The sequence below is a fragment of the Sus scrofa genome, chromosome 5 (genome assembly GCF_000003025.6).
Source record: "Sus scrofa isolate TJ Tabasco breed Duroc chromosome 5, Sscrofa11.1, whole genome shotgun sequence".
NCBI classification, from domain to species: domain Eukaryota; kingdom Metazoa; phylum Chordata; class Mammalia; order Artiodactyla; family Suidae; genus Sus; species Sus scrofa.
The window spans coordinates 104,152,005-104,165,381 of NC_010447.5; the positions used below are offsets into that span (position 1 = coordinate 104,152,005).

Sequence of the window (13,377 nt, forward strand, 5' to 3'; positions counted from 1 at the left end):
CTACCAATGCTCTCATTTATTTAGATGAAGAACTCGTGGATGTTTCCGCATCTGTCCTACCAGAACTGAAAAGAGACACATATGGCCACATTCAGTTCTGCGCAAAACAGAAGCTCGCTCGACACGGTTCTCTTAACTCCGTTCAGGCTTCGGAGAAGATCCAGAGGAAAGTGAACTCGGAACCCAGCAGCCCTCACAGAGACAAGCAAGGTATCTGCCTTTACTGAATCCATGGACTCTGTCAGCCACCATGCGTTGTCGTCTCGGCCAGGGCTGGCAGTGTAAAGGGAGCTGACTCAAGGCTCTGCCTGTTTTGGTGGGGGGTTTTTGTTTGTTGTCACCTGCCCGAAATGAAATGATCTGGAGAGGTAAAAGAGTTGGTGACGTCACAGCGTATGAACATGGTCCCGTGCATGAAATTGATCCTAGTCAGCCTCGAAGACTGAAGAGCAATTGGCTTGCCATGGTTGGCCTGTCTGGTGCATCTCAGCCATTCATCACACTCACAAAGCAATACGGGCTTTGTTTTGTTTTCTAGCTAATTTTTAATGAGACCTGAGTTCACCATTGACAGCTAGATTCTAGACAGTTCTCTCTTTGAAGCCAAACCAGCATGGATTTGAGATAGTCTTATTTATAATCCCTGAGCTGTGAATAATGAATCCTGCACGTAATTGGTGTATATAAATCCTTGCTATATTTGTCAGACCTTCATTTTCCTTTTTAGAATCAGGTGGCTACTCCTTAGAAATTGGAAGTCTAGCAGCTGTCTACAGACAGAAAATAGAAGACACTTCGCGGTAAGTAGTCCTTTAAAAACTTCAAGTATATTTTTTTTCTATTTCCTAGTTTTAACCTTTAACTATGAAATGCCACCCATCAAAAGGTCAAATGTAGCAGTCTTATTCAAAAGTCAGCCATTTGTTTATTAAAAATTTTGCAATTTTTCCCCCTTGTACCCAACACTGTGCAGGATGTGGCACCAGGGACACAAAAGTATGAAAAATTTACTCCATAGGCTATGAAAACTTAGAAGGAAAAAAAATAGACATACACCAAGAAAAGACAATTCGCTACTAATGACACTGAGAAATGACACATCATAGTCCCATGAATCACTCTGTCATCCTCATAGCTAATGTTATTTATGAGCTACCAGGTACTGTCCCTAAAGTTTTCTGTGTATTATCGAATCAGAACAACCACCTTTGGAGGCTGGTGCCGTTATCCTCATTTTACAAAGAAGAAACTGAAACTCAGAGACGTTGAGTTACTTGCCCAAGGTCATGATGCTAATAAGTGACGGAGCTGAGATTAAAACCTAGGCTGAGTCAGACTTAGGGTCTGATTTTGAAGAAAATCACATATTATCAAGGAAATGCCAGAGAGAACCGAAGAGGCTTAGAGTGATAGGTGTGGGAAGAAGCAGATGGTTGAGCCAGTGTCAGGGAGTAGAGGGAAATAAATAAGCTGGTTAGTTTAGCCATGATGATATGTCCAAATAGAGTCCAAATAAAGGAGATATTTATAAGAGCTTGGGGTGTTGGAAGAAAGTGGGTCAAGTTGGCAAAAAGTTTTGGAAGCCAAGTGGAAGAATTTAGATTTATCAGATGGATGGTAAAGAGTTACCATAGGTTCACTGGAGAAGACCCCTATTCTGGATGCTTTAAACAGGGGGCTTTGGGAGTAGAGAAAGGCTCCAGATTTGGAAATCCCAGAATGGAGCATTCCCAGACTCTCTGGCCTGCCAAGGTGCTGGCATGAGCCGGGTCAGCTGGGGAAAAATGGAGATCAGAGTAAGAAAGTGAGTCACCAAGACTCGCTGAGGTAGAAAGAGGCAACGCACGGAGCACCTGGGTCTCGGGGGCCGGTGATCTCACCAGGGGAGATGGGGAGGCTGAAGCTGTGAAGCGCCAGAGGCAGGGCAGCAGGTGTGGGCGCACCGTTGGACCGAACGAACGGTAGCCATTGCTCGTTCCGGGAGGCTGCGGTTGGAGAGGTGGACTTGTCGCTGCGGCCCCAGGCACAAATTGCCTTCCGTGCCTCCATCACCAAGGCTGAGAGGAATTTCCTCATCTATTTCTCAAAATATACCAAAAATACACACACGTGTTCTAGTATTTGGAAACCTTTCTGCATAAAAAGCCCAGACATTATTTAGAATCCCCTATATTGATGGGACTTAATTTTGAAGGTGCGCTGCCTAAAACCTCTTTAGTAAAACAGCGCAAAATGGGACAAGAATGGTAGAAAATACCTGTGTCGATAAACCCGTTTCTTCCCTGCCCACTTCTTTTCTCACACAGCGGATCTGAGACAGACTAGATGTGTCCTTTAAATCAGGGTCTGGTCCAGTCTCCTGTTATCTACCCTGGATGTCACATGATGTCACCTGCAGCCCGGCCAGGTGACCTTCAGCCGGTGGATTAGCCTCTGAGCTTCAGTTTTCCTCTCTAGGAAGCTGGGGGGGGGGGGGCAGTAGCTAGTGCTATGATAGTTATATAAAATTAGGACAGTGTTCTGCTCGTCCTCAGAGCAGCTTTGTGCCCGGGAAAGGGCACGCGCTGGGTGACTGCGGATGGTGGCCGCGCAGGGGCAGGGGAGGAGCCACGCGTTAGCCCCGCCCTGAGGTCGCTGGGCCCATCGCCAACCGGCCCTTGAACCGCGAACCGTCCCGGGATGTGCTCCCGCCGCCGCCTCCGGGCTGGGGGACAGGTGCTGAGGGAGGGCGCTTCGCCTCAGCCTGAGCCGCGTCTCTCCCTCCCGTTTCGGTCCCTGCGTCTTGAAAGCGAAGAGCCCGGCGGAGAGAAGCAGTACCCGGATGAGCCCGTGTCCGTGTCTTTGATTCCAGGGGGGGTGCCTTTGCCCGTCGGAGAGCGATGCCCCCATCCGACGGCCAGGACGCCGCCGCTGCCCCGCTCCCCAGCCGCTCCGCTGACTCCGAGTCCTGTGCCAGCCCTCCGGCCAACCGCGTCCTTTCTGGGGCGCCCACGGACTCGCAGGCCTTCTCCGCCCAGAACGGACGGGGAGCTGTCTCCCTCGGCCCCGCGGCCTCGGACGCCGCGGAGAGCCTGCAGCCGGCCCTGCTGCCCGGGCAGCCCCTGGTGTACGTGCCCTCCGCGCCGCTCTTCATGCTGTGCGGGGGCCTGCAGGAGGCGCCGGCCCCGGGGGCAGGGCCAGAGAGGGACAGCAGAGGCTGGGAGGTCACGGCCGCAGAGCACGCGTCCAGCCCCTCGGTGCCGAAGCGCCTGGGCGAGGAGAGGAGGCCCCAGGAGGAGGAGGGGCCCGCCACCAAGAGGCAGAGCAGGGACTGCGAAGAAGGCCCCCTCTCGCTGGTCATGCCCAAGGTAAGGGGGTTCGCGTGAATGTGCCAACCGACCGCCCACGGGCCCAGCTTCTTCCAGAGAAGACCCAGTCATAAGCTACCGCCTCTGGAAGAGGAGGATTTCACACGTCACTTGTAAAAAGCCCAGGATCTGCTCTCCCGAAAGATCCGGCCGTAAAGTAGTGCTGTCATAAAAGTGATTTTGGCTCTGCATAAAATGCCAAAAAAGTGTAAAGAAAAAAAACCTGTGCATATTGCCGCCACACAGAAGCAGTCACTGTTAATATGTGTATCTTCTTTCCCCGTCTTTTTTGCTGTCCTTTAGTTTTTCTTTAAAGACGTTGATGAAACGATCTGAATCCAGGGCGCACCTGCGGTCCAGAGTCAGGAATGTGGGTGCCATGTGGCTCTAGGGGTCTGTGTCAGTGCCTGTGGCACTGCTCAGAGAGCCGTTCTCCTGGCTACACAGTGAAAAGAACAGAAACCTGAGCTGTCAGGGTCTCCCGCTTAGCAGCCATTTGGAGGTTAATGAGCTATGACCAGCACAATGCTCAGAAAATAGAAGCACTGTCACTACAGCCCTGTGCAGAAGGTCAGCGAGGCACCCTTCATGGAAATCAGTCCGTTAATTAAGACTCTTCCTTCTCTGTGGCTTCCTCTTGCCAGAATTTAATTTTGTACATAGCCTGGGGTTGCAGAAGAGAAGAGAAAGGCTGACTGGCATATCTGAGATACACAGCTAAGATAACCAAGATTGCTTTGGGCCAGCCCTGCAATTCTTACCCGATTCTTACCGAGCCTCCAAAAGCCTGCAGCATCAGTGGCCTTGATGTGATCCGGATTAGAAATGTATTTCACAGTCTGACCACCGTGGCTAGTTTTCATAATTAAAATCCCCATCGTTTCTAGGTTTTAAAATCACTAGCCTGCAGAAGCACATGACGTGACATTCATCTTCAGACCCTTCCTATAAATATGACAGGAACTAACTGACGTACACACATCGGGATGGCACGCCTGACCCTTTCGCTTGTGTGTCGCTATTTTGAGAAAGCTCTACTGTTAGTTTACTCCTGGGGTTTTGACTTGCTTTTCTGGTTTCCGTTTGGATTGTGCTTAGAAACCCTCAGATCCCACAGACATTGCCTCTTCCAAGAACGTGGAGACAAGGGGCTCTGCACCCCAGGAAGACCTTCGCAGGAATGGGCAACTTTCCGCTGCAAAGGAGGCTTCGGGAAAGGCTGTGGCAAACTGCTTTGTTTCTGCTGAGTGGGGAAATCCTTCTAGAAATTCAGAGATAGAAAAGCCTCTGAAAGAAAACGAAAGCACCAAAGAGCCCTCTTTGCTGCAGTATCTCTATGTGCAGTCGCCAGCAGGTAAGGGACGTCCTGTCCTCGTGTCCCTTGGGGTCGTCAGATCACACACTGGGTGTTTATATTTGTGTGCATGTCACCTGACCACACTGGTGCGTTGATGAGCCACCTCTGAGTCACTTTACCCCTCAGCCCTTGCTTCCTCCGTCCATGAGATGAAGGTGGGGCTGCTTTTACTTTCAGCAACCTCAAGGATAATGAGAAAGTAATTAGGGAGGTAATTCATTTTTAATGCATTTGACTTGACTTGGTAAAAGAGCATAATGAATGCAAAAGATGATTCTGGTTTTCTAAGGCAGTGGAATCTGGCGTTGGTTCAGGGTAACATCAGGAACCCCATGGCCGCCATGCGCAGCCAGCACGCTGATCTCTTAAATATCCAGAAGTGTTGACAGGCCACTGTGGTCGAGTGCCAGGTCTGGAGTGAGATTGCCGGACGGTGAAACCACTTATTATCTGCATGAACTTAAGTATTCAGCCCTCCTTGTTGGTGAAACAACAGTAATAGCACCTGCTTCACGGGGGTGCAATGAAAATTGAATTAAATTTAATAAGATAATACATCTAAAGCACTTAGAATAATAGTGCCTGACACTTAGTAAGACTCAATACATGCTTTTACTCTTTGGAAATAAAGCTGAAATACAACAGATAGCTAATTTTTAAAATATGCACTGTGTGCATGAAGCTGCTCTTGATGCAAAGAGACTTGAGGTGATTTTCTTCGAGTCCTTGTTCCCTTCGCAGGTTGGTAGATATTTGTTACTATTCATTTGTCTAGAAAATATTCTTTATCCCTTTACCAAATATCGTGTGAGGGTTTCATCTAAGCATGATGCTCCGTGTTGCCGATGTATGAATAAACAAAAACACTGACCCAGCTTCTTCAGAAGGACAGAGATAACCCAGCTCAGGAATCACGGGCTGTTTCCGGGCCGCGGGCCCTTTGACACTGTAGTGAAGCCTGTGGGTTTCTCCTCAGGATGTTTACAAGGACTTGGAATTAAATACACAGGATTACAACGGAAACCAATTCTATTGAAATCCAGTGAGAAAAAAAACTGAATTGTAGCCGTAGAAAGATCTGACAGCAAGCCCAGGCCTCTCACGACTTCCGAGTTGTGGTGAGCTTAAACGAAATCTGCCCTGGCTGTAAGAGTGTATGAAATTGATCGTGCTTTCGACTCGTGATAAAGTCAGGGTGCTCTTTATCCGGCTGTGATTCGTTGCCCGTGATCCTGAATGAGGGCACCGAGGATGTCGGACATGTGTCCAAGGAAAGACAGTGTTTCCCCGTCCACGTTTCTTTCCTCCTCAACTGGGCTTCCGCGGAGCTCACGTTAATAAACTCCCGGGAGAGGCGAGCACCCACCAACCTGTGACGCAGGTGCAAGTCAGGATGGGGTGGCGGCGGCGGCGGCTGCAAGGAGGCGGTACTTGGGCTTGGGGGCCGGGGGGCACCGGGAGGGCAGGCCTGGCCTGGGGACGGGCTCCTGCGCTCTGGGCTCTCACGCCGACGGCCCTGAGGGGTGGGCGCCTGGACGGCGTCCTCGCCTCGTGTTGACCTGGGCCCTGTTCTGCCTCTCTTCCAGCATTAAATGGTTTCAACGTGCTTTTATCCGGCCATCAGACGCCCCCTGCCGTGGGGGCGTCCCCGGGCCCCCTGCCCCCGCTCAGCGTCCCGTGCATGGTCGTGCCGTCGCCCACACTGGGCCCTTTCCCGCTTGTCTACTCCCCCGCGGTGCCCGGGCGGGTTCCGGCGGCACCCGGCCCTCTCCCGCACGCGGGGCCCGCGCCTTTTGGCCTGTCCGGCCTCGGGTCGGCCGCTCCGCTCCTCATCGGCCCGGCCGCCGCGGGGAACCCCAAGCCGCCGCCACTCCCCGCCGCAGACGCGCCGCTCCAGGGTCCACGCGCTCTTAGCCTGAGTCCGGTGACGTCGAGATCCCTCCGTGTCACCCAGCCCGAGTCCCCCGTGTACAGAGGACATCAAGCGTCTGTGGCAAAACCACAGCAGGTGAGTCTGAGGGTCCGTGTCAGCCCCGCGCAGGGAAGACGCAGGGCTTGGGGACGGGCTGCCTGCGTGGGATCAGATTTCAGTCCAGCGGCTGTGGGACGGGGGCTTTAGGTCGGGTTCTCCCTGGTGGCCACTGGAGACCCAGAACTGTCAGCCTAGTTCCTAGAGTCCGAGGCAGAAGGCAGGCGAGCCTGTGCTTTACAGCTTTAGGTGTCAATCTGTTCCTTAGAATTAGAAGGGACTTAGTTAAAGAATAGTTCAGGGAGAGTTTTTAAATTAATTTATTTGTTGTTTGTGGGGGTTTTTTTGTTTGCGGTTTTGGGGGGCCACTCCTGCACATATGGAGTCCCTGGGTCAGGGGTCAGATCGAGCCACAGTTGCGACCTACACCAGGGCGATGCTGGATCCTTTAACCCTCTGTGCTTGCTGGGCCAGGGATCAAACCTGTGTCCCCGCACTGCTGAGGTGCTGCCAGTTCCATTGGGCGCTAGGGTCAGGGGGATTTTTGATGCATGCTGACTATTCAGACGATTTCTCCAAACTCTTATTTCACTACATCAATAAAGGACACCATCTGAATTTTAACTGTGCGGCTGTAGCAGCAATCACGCGACACCGAAGTCTTGATACCAGTTCAGAGATTTTTAGCACCTATCATTTCTTAAAACGTATTGTTTAGGAGGCAAGGGATATATATATATCCACACACACACACTCATAATGTATGTACAGATGTACATAGATAAATGTCTATATAATCAATATAAATTAATCAGTACTTTATTTGCCCCCTAAAACTCCATCTGCAGTTCAGTCAGTAAGCATCTCTTGAATTCTGCTATGCCTTGGACATTGTTCAGAGTCCTTACTTTCTCTCCCATAGAGTTATACTGTGGCCAGAAGTATTTTAGACAAGTAATTCAGAAGCTCAAAAGCTGGCAAAACTTCAAATGAAGGGTAGCTTTTAAACCAGGCAGTTATAACAGAGCCTGTGCCTTTTGATCACCAGTTATGTGCCAGGCACTGCCCTGGGTAATCAAGAGGTATCAGCCAGCAGGTGATGGCTCCTGCCCTTTTAGGGATAGATGTCTAACACGAGAGGATAGATGGTAGCGAGTGAACAAAACAGCAAAGATCCGTGTATGTACCACTTGCCTGGCATGATCTGAAGGGCTTTATAAACATGATCTGGTTTAATTCTCACAGCCCTGTCATGTCAGTGCTTGTATCATCCCCATTCGTGGGTGAGGAAACTGAGGGGCAGAATGGTTACGTGATTTTCCCAAGGTCACACAACTAGTTATGGCAGAGCCCAGAGCCTGGCTCCAGGTGCCCGGGCCACACCTGTGGCCTCTCTGTCGGGCTTCCTCTCGCCGCGCGAAATAACCAGCGCGTTTCCAGTTCTGCTAAGCGCCGTGAAGGAGATAAACTGGCCACGTGTGACAGAAAAGCGAGCAGGACGGAACACCTGCTCAGGGACCCCAGGGACACCGGTCCAGAGGGGCCTTCCCGTGCAGAGACTGGGAGCCACCTGCCCTCACTTCTGCTGTGACGTATTCTCTTTTCCTCTCTTTCAGTCACCAGCTCCAGTCACCCCCAAGAGCGTCCGGTGCACACAGCGAGATACATTTTTCAAGACACCCGGCAGCCTCGGAGACCCTGTCCTGAGGAAAAGAGAGAGGAATCCGTCGCGTAACACCACTTCAGCACAGCGGAGACTCGAGATACCCAGTGGCGGGTCCGACTAAGCCGCTGCTCTGCCCGGCAGGCGGGGACGGAGCTGCCCGAGCTTCCCTGTGATAAGGTCTCGTCCTAACTCTGCCGAACAGAAACCGGAATGCAAACCATCTCGTCTTCAGCATGCCTCCTTCCTCTCTGCAGCATCCGCTGATCCAGACACTCACTCCCCATCGTCATGAAGCACCTATTTTCCTAAAAGTGGTTGTCATTCATTGTGCATTGAAAACCAGTTAGAGTCGGGACCCTGCGTGGTGTCACAGGGAAAGCACCAGCTGACTTTTGTGGTTTTGATTCAAGAATCATCTTAATGCCGGAAATAGATCCGAGCAGCCTCCTGGAGCCTTAGGGTTTTCTGAAGTGGGGGGTTGCATCTAGCACTTAACTAAGGTGAACGTTCTTGACACGTATTTCCACTTGCCCTGAGCTGATCTGTGGTGAGAAACCTCCTTTCTGCAGTTTAGAAAAGCTACTGCTCCCTTTGGCTTCATCAGGAAGCCAGCTTCACTTGTGACTCCTATGGTATTATTTATTTTTTCCTGAAATGGGATTTAGTGCAAACAAGTTTACATCTACAGCAAAATACATGTTTTTCAGGGTATGACGACTTGAATGTTTATGCTTTTTTCCCTATGATTTGCCCTGCACTTACTTTACAACCTAGCAATAATGTGGACAAATGTATGTGCGTGACGGAAGGCCAAGGCCACGCTAACTGTGAATGACACACCTTGCTGTCAGGAGCTGTGCGCACCCCACCTGGGCATGAGTATTAAGATGAGCCCCAGCAGCCCGATAGCTGCTTCTCGGTAACTGAGTGATTTGTCAGAATCCTGCCGTGTCCAGTTTCCTTCACTGCATGCATGCCCTTGTGGTTTTTAATTTAAATGTTAACTACAGAGGATCAGGTACGGGATATGCCTCCTAACAACTGCTGTTTATCAAATGAATCAGGATGGTGGAAAGTAATTCTACAAAAAATGGGAACCTGGTTGGGAGCTTTTGGTAGGATTCTGCTGACGTGATGATGTAGAAATTGACATAGGACAATAAGGGAGACCTAGCTTTTTTCGCTTCCTTTTTTTCTTTGTTGTTGGAAGAGGAAGAGGGAAAATGAACACTTTATGTTCAGGATCCAAGAGTACTCATTCACACCCGTTGTTTTTCAAAGTCCTTCTGCAAAATAAGAACAGGGAGTGCAGGGCTTCATTGTTCTCGCATAAATTTAATTCTGGAAACTGTTATGCAATATCCCTTTGTTAAACCATATTCCTTTAGGGTTTCATGAAGCGGCCAAACTAGACTTTGTATTCTTTGATTTACTGCTGTTTAACTCACCGTCTCTCCCGAGTAAATGGCTTCCTTCCTGCCTCCCTCCTCTTCTCCCTTCCATTTTTCCTCCTTTCCTTCATTCCTCACTCTTTCTCTTCCTGTCTCCTTAGATTTCTTTTTCAGATCCTTAGATGTGGGATCTTGGTGTAGGACTTTATTTTTATTTTTGGACCCAACAAAATGTTATATGAAAGAATAAAGCATATTAATTGAAGAGACTCTGGGAGTCTGAGTGAAATAGCTTTACATTAACTGCAGGATAATATTAGCCTGATCACCCCCACAAGATTTTTGAAAATGTGAGATAGGTAGCCAGGTTAAATAAATTTGCCATGATATAGAATTTTTATAAACACTAAACTTCTAAAGTTTACCAGATGGATCCCCCCCCCCGTCTTCTCTAGAGTTAAACATGAAAAATGTGATTCTCGTCATGAGCTGATCTAATCGCATGGTAATGGTTACCCTCAACTAATATGACGGATTCCCGATCAGAACAAAAATACGTCTTTTTCAGGAGAGTATGGGACACACGGAACGGAGGTGTGCTTCGGACTCTCCTTGAAACATTTCCTCTTGCGAGATGTGCATGTAGATGAAGACAGGCACTGATGCCCCTCCCTGTCTTTGGCTGCCTGCCATTTAACTTCTCTGATACCCTTTTTTAAAAATTCTGTTCATGACATGACCACATAAACCTCAGAGGATTCACAGCTCTTGAGGGGTATTCCGCAAGCTGATAAATGAGAGTATGATTCTGTGACCATAGGCTTCGAGAGAGAAGACCAACAAGAGAGTCCTTTTGTACCCAGGAGTCATTTCTTCGTGTGGCTTGGGGATGTGTAGAAAATAGTTAGGCAGTGGTTCTTTCTGGCAGGAATGGGAATCTGCGACAGAGCCAACGGATGGTACTGGGGCAGCTGGCATCTCCCCACACTCGCATGTTGGGAGTAGTGAGAAAGCCATGGCACGCTCGAGTCTATCCTGATAATGTGGCAAAATGTTAATAAATGACTGTCAGTGATCCTGCGAAGGAAATGCAGCTTTGAGTCCACACTGAGGGAGGTGTGTGTCCCCTACACTGTCCAGGGTTTGAGAAACCCTTTCATTCTGGTCCAAGCGTTGGGGGTATAACGTTTATACTTGAATCTACCTACCAAGTTTACATTTCTCGATTCCTTTTTGCGAGGTGCTATTTCTGTATTTAAATGACTTTTTTCCCCAATGTAAAGCTGCTTTCTGCTTTATCTTATTGCACTGCTAGTTTTATGTAGGTCTTAATTTTATTGCTGCTTACAGCTTTTTTCATATTACTTAGCTCTGCTCTTCTAATGACTATATTATCTATATAAATTTTTCTTTTAGAAATTTTTTTGCTTTTAGGAAAGTATGAAGCTTTATAAAACAGCAATAAAAATCAATTCATGTAACGAGAGATACTGGTTGTTTGTTGGTGGGCTCCCTGTGGGCACTAGTTTCAGTCAAACCATTCCTAAGTTGCAGAATGACCAACCAGCTCTTCCTAATCCCAAGTTAGATCTTTAGGCTGAGACATTCCAGTGGTTTCCAAACCCCAAACACTTACTCTATCAGAACCAGGTGGGGGCTTGGGAGGGTTGAGGGACTCTGCCGTTGAGTTTTTTATTTCTACCAGAGTTTGAATCTCTGGAGGTTTGGAGCTTCCAGATGGTTCTGATGCTTAACCAATCTAAGAATCCCAGTGAGGGCAGACTGCCTCCCTGACTTTCCATGATCTCTGCAGCGTTAAATGCTTCTCAGCCCAGCAAATGCCCACCCTTTTAGTTCAAAGTTAAATTCTCGGATGGCAAGTTGCTGTAGCTGCGGTGTAGGCTGGCAGATGCAGCTCCAATGGGACCCTTAGCCTGGGAACTTCCATAGCTGGGGCTGTGGCCCTAAAAAGCAGGGGGAAAAACTGTTCTATTGTTAACCCTCACTTTTAAGTAAACCTCCAAGCAGACGTAATCTGACTTTCCTTAGCTCGTGTTATCTCCGGAGTCAGTTAGGGGTTGCATTTTTGTCAATCTCCCCAGCTAAATTGACAGGTGCTGGGGAAAACAGCTTTGAAACCTCAGTATCAAGCCCAACACTCGGGACTTAGTAGAAGCCCCCAAAATAGTGAACGGGGGAACCGTGGGACCCAACACAACAGGGCTTGTGCCTCTAATTTATTTCAGCTTCTTCCTTTCAACCGATCACGTCCCGGTCTTTAGATTTCCTTCTTACAGATGTAGACAGAATAACCCAGGAGAGAACTGCTTCCCCCCCACGCACACACACCCCCCTGGATTAGGGGTGTGCCAGCATATATTTAATGGCAAGTTCGAATAGGGCCCTGCTGTACTGGCAGACATCCACCCGTATCTTCTCACGCATGCTCGTCTTGGTTGTCTCCAGCGGTATAAACGGTACACGGATCCGGCGGGACTATGGAGTATCAGTGGAAGCAACTTGGTTTTTCTCCCAGGGTCCCTTTAAGCCTGGTCCATGAGGGTAACACACTCGCTCCTGTACAAACATGAGGCCAGATGCTGTGACCTCCCTGTTACTGTAAATAACAGAAGTTCTATCGTCATTTGAAGTTAAGACAGAAGGCCCAGAACCCTCACACAAACTCTGCCTACCAAAACTGGGAGCGCTCCCAGATGCCACAGGCCAGAATCACACCAGAACGACTGCAGGCAAGAGGTAAGGTGAGCAACACCCCTTAGTGACTCTAAAGAGGCAAGGGTGAGCAACCACAGCATAACTGCACAAAACCCATTCCTGCCTCCCTTTGCTCAACCCTTTCAAGACCTGTGGTTGAAGGCGTTCCAGAGCGTGCATAGCGTGTAGCTGGTTTGCAAAAGCCCCCCACTAATTTTTTGGAATGCAAAATCATTTACCATAATTTGCTGCTGTAGCCAAGCTCACCATTTCACATCCTGTTAAAACAGTTGTAAACGTCCATTGTCCAAGATTCCCACTCCCTAGATGACTGTTACAGCACTTACTATGTCATCCTTAAGAAATTTTTTTTTTTCTCTGCTTTTTAGGGCTGCACCTGCAACATATGGAAGTTCCCAGGCTAGGAGTCCAATTGGAGCTACAACAGCCACCCCAACACAGGATCTGAGCCATGCCTGTGGCCTACACCACAGCTCATGGCAACACCGGATCCTTAACCCACTGAGCAAGGCCAGGGATCCAACCTGCATCTTCGTGGAGACTAGTTAGGTTTGTTCACTGCCGAGCCATGAAGGGAACTCCCAATTTTTGATAGCTCTTAATTTGTTAGTATTAAGATCAGATTGATTGGTTCAATGTCCTTTCCGTCCTGAAAATGCTTCTGAAATGATGAAATGATACCTAAACCCGTAAGCCGTCTTCTTTTCATTCTCTAAATTCTTTGTTGTCAACACCCCATGGTAATCTTCAATGTCACAGGCTCTTCCGTATGGCCAGCTTTTCCCCAGTCGTGCCCTGAAGAACTCAACTGCTGATGGACATTAGGAGTCAAATAAAGGTGGGTAATTTTGGTAAAGAAAATTAAACAGCTGATTTGTTTGCTATGGGATTTATTAGAGACTTAAATTTGT

At 48.8% G+C, this 13,377-nt stretch overlaps 1 protein-coding gene across 1 annotated transcript in view; it reads left to right on the forward strand.

Annotated features, from left to right (window-relative positions):
- The window catches only part of E2F7 (E2F transcription factor 7), a 36,659-nt gene extending 25,081 nt beyond the window's left edge, over positions 1–11,578 (forward strand). Inside the window, exons 8-13 of the mRNA XM_003126756.4 lie at positions 25–210; positions 728–800; positions 2,852–3,347; positions 4,446–4,701; positions 6,291–6,712; positions 8,290–11,578. Coding sequence (XP_003126804.1) covers positions 25–210; positions 728–800; positions 2,852–3,347; positions 4,446–4,701; positions 6,291–6,712; positions 8,290–8,460 — 1,604 coding nt within the window. The 3' untranslated portion in view covers positions 8,461–11,578. The remainder of the gene's footprint in view (positions 1–24; positions 211–727; positions 801–2,851; positions 3,348–4,445; positions 4,702–6,290; positions 6,713–8,289) is intronic.